General features: G+C 42.1%; 2 protein-coding genes across 2 annotated transcripts; one reads left to right on the forward strand and one right to left on the reverse strand.

Annotated features, from left to right (window-relative positions):
- On the reverse strand, positions 1 to 929 carry LOC108044867 (enhancer of split mbeta protein). The gene is made up of 2 exons (XM_017124035.1): positions 743 to 929; positions 1 to 279 (listed from the first exon to the last, which is right to left on the reverse strand). The coding sequence occupies exons 1-2, from the start codon at positions 911 to 913 to the stop codon at positions 1 to 3; spliced, it is 450 nt and encodes a 149-aa protein (XP_016979524.1). The 5' UTR covers positions 914 to 929.
- A 5,118-nt stretch (positions 930 to 6,047) lies between these two features.
- Positions 6,048 to 7,464, forward strand: LOC108044951. The gene is made up of 2 exons (XM_017124125.2): positions 6,048 to 6,528; positions 6,962 to 7,464. Exons 1-2 carry the CDS (start codon positions 6,274 to 6,276, stop codon positions 7,253 to 7,255), a joined length of 549 nt encoding a protein of 182 aa, XP_016979614.1. The 5' UTR covers positions 6,048 to 6,273; the 3' UTR covers positions 7,256 to 7,464.
- Positions 7,465 to 7,533: the final 69 nt, after the last annotated feature.

Raw genomic sequence — 7,533 nt, forward strand, 5'->3', positions numbered from 1 at the left:
CTACCAAGGTCTCCAGAGGCGTGGCTTGGAGGGCACCAGCTGCTCCATCTCTTCGAGGAACCTGTCGCTGAGATGGCAATCGTTACGTTGCAGAAATCGGGACACTTCCAAGGCGCACTGGCGAAATCCGCACCAGTACCGCTCCATCGAAAGTCGCTGCAGTTGGCTGGCGGAGAGGGCGGCGATGGGCGTGGCCTCAGAGCAGCGCTGCCTGTGAAGATGGTGAACGGTCAGCTCCAGGATGTCGGCCTTCTCCAGTTTGACCAAGGTTTCGGCGTCCTAAAAATATACATGAATTTAGATCTAACAACTCATAGCCTGACCTATTAAAAACGGACTGTTTGGTACAACTCTATTTAAACGTTCGTTACAGTTTACATACTTGAATTTGGTTTATTGTTGACAATTTCAAAAAATTTAAATTTTGTGCTTACAACAACAACTTTGAAAAAAGATCTGTCCGACAATAGGATGGTGAATTTGGTCTTATTAATTTTAAACGTAAATTATAATAATAATAATAATTAATCTTTATTTTCAACATATCCTTTAGACATCAAAATTAAAAAATATAGTATTGAAATCGATATTCTTAAGAAGACAAAACCGTACAAATAACAACTTGATACTTATCAAATCAGGTTATCTTTTAAGATTAAACTCGAATTTGGTTCGTAGCCACTAATTTTGCTCAGGAAGCTGAGATGTAAAGGCAGGATTGGGTTTTGGTGACCCCACTCACCACATAGGTCATCTCCTTGAGCAGGTCCTTCAGCTCCTCCAGACAGCGGTTGATGCGAGCCCTCCTCTTCCTCTCCAGCAGTGGCTTCATCACCTTGCGGTACTGATGGGTGCGGGACATGGCCCCCACCGCGCTCAGTCCATCGGATTCCTGATCCTTTTGACTTGGCATCGTTAGCCGGGCCCAGTTCCTGATCCGGGCCTCCAAATAGTAAGCCGGGTCTTGAGCGACTGAATGGCACAGCGGAGTAGAGCAGCGCCACTTTTGAGATACCCCGTAAAATGGAGTTCAGGGTATATTGGTTTTAAGGAAATATATAGCTTATTGAAATGATATTTCTAAAGGGAAAAAGCTTTCCTTATGAATCAATCAGATTTCCGGACTCAAAATACATTGTTGCATATTTAAACATCTTTATTACATGATTTTTAAGGCCTCTCCACTAATCTCTTTTATTTTTCTGCATAATATATTTTTGTTACCTGATTTATTTAACGTGTCTATTTTAGGGAACAACATTATTTTATTGATATTATGCATTTATTTATTGTTTCCAGTCTTCTGTTAAATATGTTAAAATTGCTGCGAGGTGTTTTCTAGTCTTAATGTATTTGTAATTATTTTTCGCATCAACCATCTCCGATTTCTGTCATATTCCGCGACCAAAGCAGCGACGCCGACTGAGATGCGTGCTCTCCATTGAGAAAAAGTCCCGATGGCAAAATATGAATGTCGCCGGGTTTTGTTTACACATTTTGCCTAGGGATCTTGCAACGGATCAGGGGGGTACTTGGATGGTCAAGCGGCAGGGGAAAATGAGGTGGAGGGAGTCGACATCCGCTTGCCGAAATTGTGTTACGCAATCATATTGCGTTCTATCAGGCCACCAAATGCGGCACCACAAAATACTTATTTGACAATATCACGATCATGACCAGTAACATCTACACACTTCAAAAAATATTTGAAGCGGTTTGAACTTTAATTGGAATATTAAAGATAAGTGCTAATTGCTATATCTGAATTTTTTACATAATTTTATATTGATGAAATTTAATAGCTCGTACATAAAATCTGCAATATCTCTGCGGCAAATACAATACATACTTCAAATAGCCCAATCTAATTATATTATGTTACCTTCTATGAATGGAAGGAAATTGTTATAATTTTAGTCAAGATCGTATAAAGTATATAATTGTATTATATAAAATGATAATATTTAACGATTTTATAAATATATTTTTCGATTTATTAAAATTGGAAATAGCTTCATTTATGTAATGGATAAAACACAAAATACAGTCGTGTATTCTTAAATTTTTTCTTATATATTTGAATTTAATTTTTTAGAGTAAGTTTTTTCCGTGTATCCGACGATTACAACCTCAGCTGAAGCTGGAGAGAATCTGGTTCTGAGTGCTTCTGTTTATTTGGCTTTTCTGCAGTGGCTTCCGTGGCAGCTGAAGTGTCTCGGTTGCTGCCAATCGCCTTCTTTTTGTTTTTGTTTTTGTTTTTGTTGATCTTTCTGCAGAGGCCTGGGCTTTTCAAATGGCTTTTTGAGATTGCGGCAAGCGCGGGTTTCCCACGCTCGATTCTCACTTACCATACTTGCCCTGGTGCACGCGAGTGCGGCAAGCTGCTGAGGCAAGCTATTAAACGCCACACATGACACAGGGACAGGGGGCGTCCCCATCAGAGGAGGCGTGGCAGGGGGAGGGGAGGGGAGGGGAGGCTGGGGCAGTCAACACATGTTGTGTGCCAGAGAACTTTGGTCCGATCCCCAGATCATCTCATAGTTGTCACTACTCCCTCTGTCTGCCCTGCTCGTGCGCAAATCGTAATGTATTTCGATACCCTCACCTTGCAGCATATGAGCTTTGTCTACGAGGCTCATAGTATCTTAACTTTTAATTTCTTTGGGAATGAATTTTTCAAAAAATTTAGATTAAATTGAGATATATAGGTATGGAAAGATTTGCTTCATAAATCAATTTACGTTCTTAAGATTTAAAGATACAAATAAATGCAATAAAAACAAAACATATAATACAAAAATTAAAAACTAGAAAAAATATATAATTTAGACAAGAATTCAAGATTTCTTTGTCATTTTTAAAATTTTTGTAGTTTTATAAAATAAAATTGCCTTTAAAGTATTCCGCCAAGTCGCTGTGTTGTTGTACATTGCATTTCTTCTAAGGGATCTAAGTTCTTGATTTGGTTTTGATTGATCTTTAAGAACCTGCAGATAACTTATGATTTTCAGCTCCACAAGTGGGCCGAGGCAGTGTAGATTCATCACGTCTTCCCTCAACACACGCAGCTCATTAACAGCTCCGCTGACAAGTTGTTAGGGCTTCCCCCTCGTAGGTCTCCCCCCCCCATTCATCCCACTAACTTTTCGCTGGGAGCGTGGGAAATTACGCGTGGTGGTGGTGGGACGGTGGGATGGTGGGGCGGTGGAAATTGGCGCGCTCTTCTGGGGGCCCCACCGGGTGACATTGACAACTTTTCGCGCCCAACGACGCGTTGGGCGTTCATGACGGCATCAGTGGGTCACAGGGATTACGGCTGGGATTCCATATTTCCAGCCCAAGTTCGCAGTACTCGTAGATCTCGGATTGGAGAACAGCGGAAGTCCCGAAATAGACGTATAGCCCATAAACTATAGATCGTATCGAGTATTGATTAGCCCGGGACAAGCGGAGGGATATGGAGACATCAAATTATTACCCTCTCAGGAACCTGCACTTGTTGGGCTCGCTTCGTTTCATTTCGTTTCGTAGCAACTCGATTCGGTTCGCCCTGCTTTTCGGTATTGCTTCTACGAACAGGCCCCAGAAGATTCCTTTACGACACAGCTTGTTCCCCCAATCGACCGATATTGTGGGAAACGTTTTCCCAGGCCAACAGCTAATTGTCACTCTAAGGGTTGCCCGAACGCAGCCCCAGACGACAGATAAGGAGCCAAGTGAAGCCAACCGCTCTGAGTCAAGTGAAGGGCTTCAATTTCTTCACCGAGTTGAGTATCGAAATTACATTTGTAACAGTCGTTTTAGTACACAATCCCTGGCTAATGGGGCTTACATACACATGAATATCCATCTGAAATCCAAGAACAGACGCACTTAAGTAGAGAGTAGGGGCGGTCGCTCACGCGAAAATCTGACGCTCGGGAAGGGATCATTAGAGGCACAGTGGGTCGGACACACTGGAAATAATTTGAGTACCTAATTAAACACTTATGTAACGCCATAAATCCTTCAGCTTCAGTAGATTGATATGCAATTGAAACAAAAAAGTAGGTTACTTCTTAAATGACCACTTATTAAACGTTTTTAGCATCATTTCTGTATATACTTGCTTAGATTACAACATGTTTAAAACCTATAAAAAACTACAGTAACTACATACGTTATTTTGCTTAAATTGAGAAAGGTTTTTATTGGTATTACTACTACATATTCCAAACGCAATAGTCCACTTTGATAATTTTGGGAAATGGACATCGAAGTGTTATGACTTATTTTGGGTTTTTAATCGAACTTGGCCCACTGTACGCTTATCACCTCGACAATCAAACATTCCGATTCCCTAGAGGCGGATCTAATTCCATGGACAATGGGCTGAAACGCCTATAAAGTTGCTCGTTAAACATGTTTCAATTATACCCCATCTCGTACCGATATAGATGGGGTTGCCGGCAATGATTTACATTATAAAAATCCCCGTTATCTATCTCCCTTTTCCCCTCTTCAAGAACCAGCTATCGCTGTGTATTCCCCGAGATATTCCCAAGCGGCCAAAAATAGACACAAATTGTAACGCACTTGAAGTGCACTCTGAAACATCTTGAAGTCCAAATAAAACAGGAGAAAGACCAACAAAAATATATATAGGGCCAAGGCGCAGGCACGCCAGGCATGCGATAGTACGAGTTCGAGTACCATGGTGCGAGTGAGAGGGCTGTGCGAGTGAGAGTGAGGGGGAGAGGGAGAGGGAGTGAGTCGCATTGCACACACAACATGTGAATGCAGAGTTCAAGTGCATGCCGTGACACAGACACACACACACATACACACACACATACACACACACACACTCACGCACACACACAGATGAGTGGCCGCTGCAAAGTGTTTTTTCCCAGGCGCTATTTATAATATGTATTTTCCGTTGCCGATCCGATCCGATCCAATCCCATCTTGCGGCACTGCGATTATGACGCTCTACACAATGCTGCTTTCGGTGATGATCCATTAGAGGAGGGTACGACACTTGGAGTACCCCTTTTTAATAGGAATTTCCGGAAGAAACTAAAAACAACCATGTACCGAAAAAGATAGTTACCGGATTTGTAAAAAACTAATACTATTTTATTGTTTTGGTTGATTTTTGCATATTTTTTAGCAATAGGGAATGGAGTTTTATTTATTTTTGTTTTATTTGTGGGTATTAGCAAAAAAGAGTTTGATTTGTGACGGCTTAAAAAAAACATTTAGTCCTTTAAAAATATATGTACAATACACAAATAACAATATTTTCTTGCTCCCTGAAAATAAATAAATTGTTCACAAGCAAAAAAATGTATTTAATTTTAACTACGTTTAAGATAAATCCTATTGAAGGTATAGTTTGTATAATTTTTAATGACATGGGATTTAAAAATCAAATTATTAGACTGAAATTATCTAGGATAAGCAAGCGGATATATAGAAAACCAACTTATTAAAATTGTTTAATACATCTGTATTTGAAAGGCATAGCACCCTTTAAACAACTAATGTCCATAGCTTTTTAAACATTGATACGAAAGTTATACACTAGAAAATACGAGATAGTAATTTATTGGTGTTTGCCTTACATGATGTTCCTATGAAATACAATCGATATACCCCAGCTACCCTTTAAAACCGAAAACCGGCGCCAAAACATGCGGTTTCTCGCGGCGAACTGCTACGAAAAAATTCGGTTCGTGATTTGGGAATGAATGTGGCGGAGGAGACGGAAAAATAGAAGGAGCAGGAGCAGGACCCAGAGATATGGAGATGGAAATGGAAATGGGACTTTGGCTGCGCGACGGCCACATGCGCCGATGTTGCTGCCGTCGCTGGATGTTGCATGTTGCAGTCGGTGCAGCGAAAGTGTTGCAGCTGTGTGAGAGGATCTATTTTTGGGTGCTGCCACATGTGTTGCGCCGTTGCGCTGCTAAAAAGCATTGTAATGAGAGCAGAAAATAGAACCGACTCCACTTGAGCAATGTCCCATAAAGCGGGCTGCAGTTGGAGTCGGAGTTTCGAGTTTGGCGCGCAACCAGCAACACATGGGCCCACGAGTTATGTTTTATTTTTAATCGTTCGGAGAGTCGATCTCCAAACAAAACGGGCAAAGCAGCGATATAAAGACCGGGAAGTCGAGCGGTTCGGGACAGTCTTTGGCCGCAGCTCGACGCGCTCGAATCGAAGATATATAGACACGAGTGTATCGGTGATATCGCAGGACCCACAGCAGAGCCACATCAACCATCGATGGGCGTCATCTACAAGATACTGAAGCAGCAACGCAGCATGGATCTCAGCCTGAGCTCGGCCACCAGGTGCAAGGTGCAGGCGGCCATCAAGCAGCGCCAGCAGCAGCGCCGCCTGGAGGATCACCTGGTGCAGGAGCATGAGCAGGATCAGGATCAGGAGCCGGATCACATCGGGCAGGACAAGGAGGAGCTGGCCGAGCAGCAACTGCAGCAGCTCTGCCGATTTCTGGCCGAGAATGCGGCGCGAAAGAAGGTGAGCACCTCAGTTTCAACAGGAAGTTAACCAGAGTTTTTCCAGGGATTAAAGCTAAACCTCAAATTAATCTTAATCTAATCAGAAGATATTGCTAAAAATGGAACTAGGAAAAATGTTTTATTTATTTTTTCAAACTTTCGCACTTTAAAGCGAAAACAAATCCACAGATTAACCAATAGAATTGGAGGGAAGTTTAATTCATTTTTTGAGCTAGGAGCAGGAAATTAATAAATATTGTATTATTTTATATGTGTTATAATCCAGAACTGTGGGCTTATCATATTGCAGTAAAGTTGAGAAACGTTAAATTGTATAAGATAACTCTTTGTTTGGTTTTTAATTGTAAGCTAAATATTTAGTTTGGTTCAAAGGGATTGAAATACTATTATTTTGAAACTAATTTGGATTTTCGCCTTATTTTCTTCCCCAGCGTCAACGTTTCAAGCTGCAATATCAGTGCAATCTGGCCGCGGATCAGGACACCGATCAGGAGCAGGAACCGGAGAAGGTGCACTTCCCGTCGCCGCCACATGAGATGGACCTGGAGTTCATAGAGCAGCTCCACCAATCCTCGCCCGCCAAATCCTCCAGTGCAGCCGTGCCGGCACCACGTGATAGCATCCTGCTGAAAATTCGCCACCAGATCTTTGAGAGAAAGCGGCAGAGGCAGCGCCAGTTGGCGGATCTGGTCCAGCAGCGTCTGGTGGTGTGGCGACCTTGGTGAAGGTGAAGGACTCCCCCCAGAACGAGAGAGAGATAGAGAGAGAGAGAGAGATAGAGAGAGAGATCCGGGAACTGAGACTAGTCTAAGGGTTAGCTGTAAGAACGCTTTCGGTATTATTCCTGCTGCTGTGTGATGATCGCGCTGCTCTTCCATTTTCCCACGCCTCCACAAACAAACTTTTTTTTCTGTTAATTATAGTTTACTAATAAAGATTTTTTTGCACATAATACTTAGCCTTTCCAATTCACACCCGGTCACCATGCCAAAATGAAAGTCCT

This window comes from Drosophila rhopaloa, unplaced genomic scaffold (genome assembly GCF_018152115.1).
Source record: "Drosophila rhopaloa isolate 14029-0021.01 unplaced genomic scaffold, ASM1815211v1 contig_3, whole genome shotgun sequence".
NCBI classification, from domain to species: Eukaryota; Metazoa; Arthropoda; class Insecta; order Diptera; family Drosophilidae; genus Drosophila; species Drosophila rhopaloa.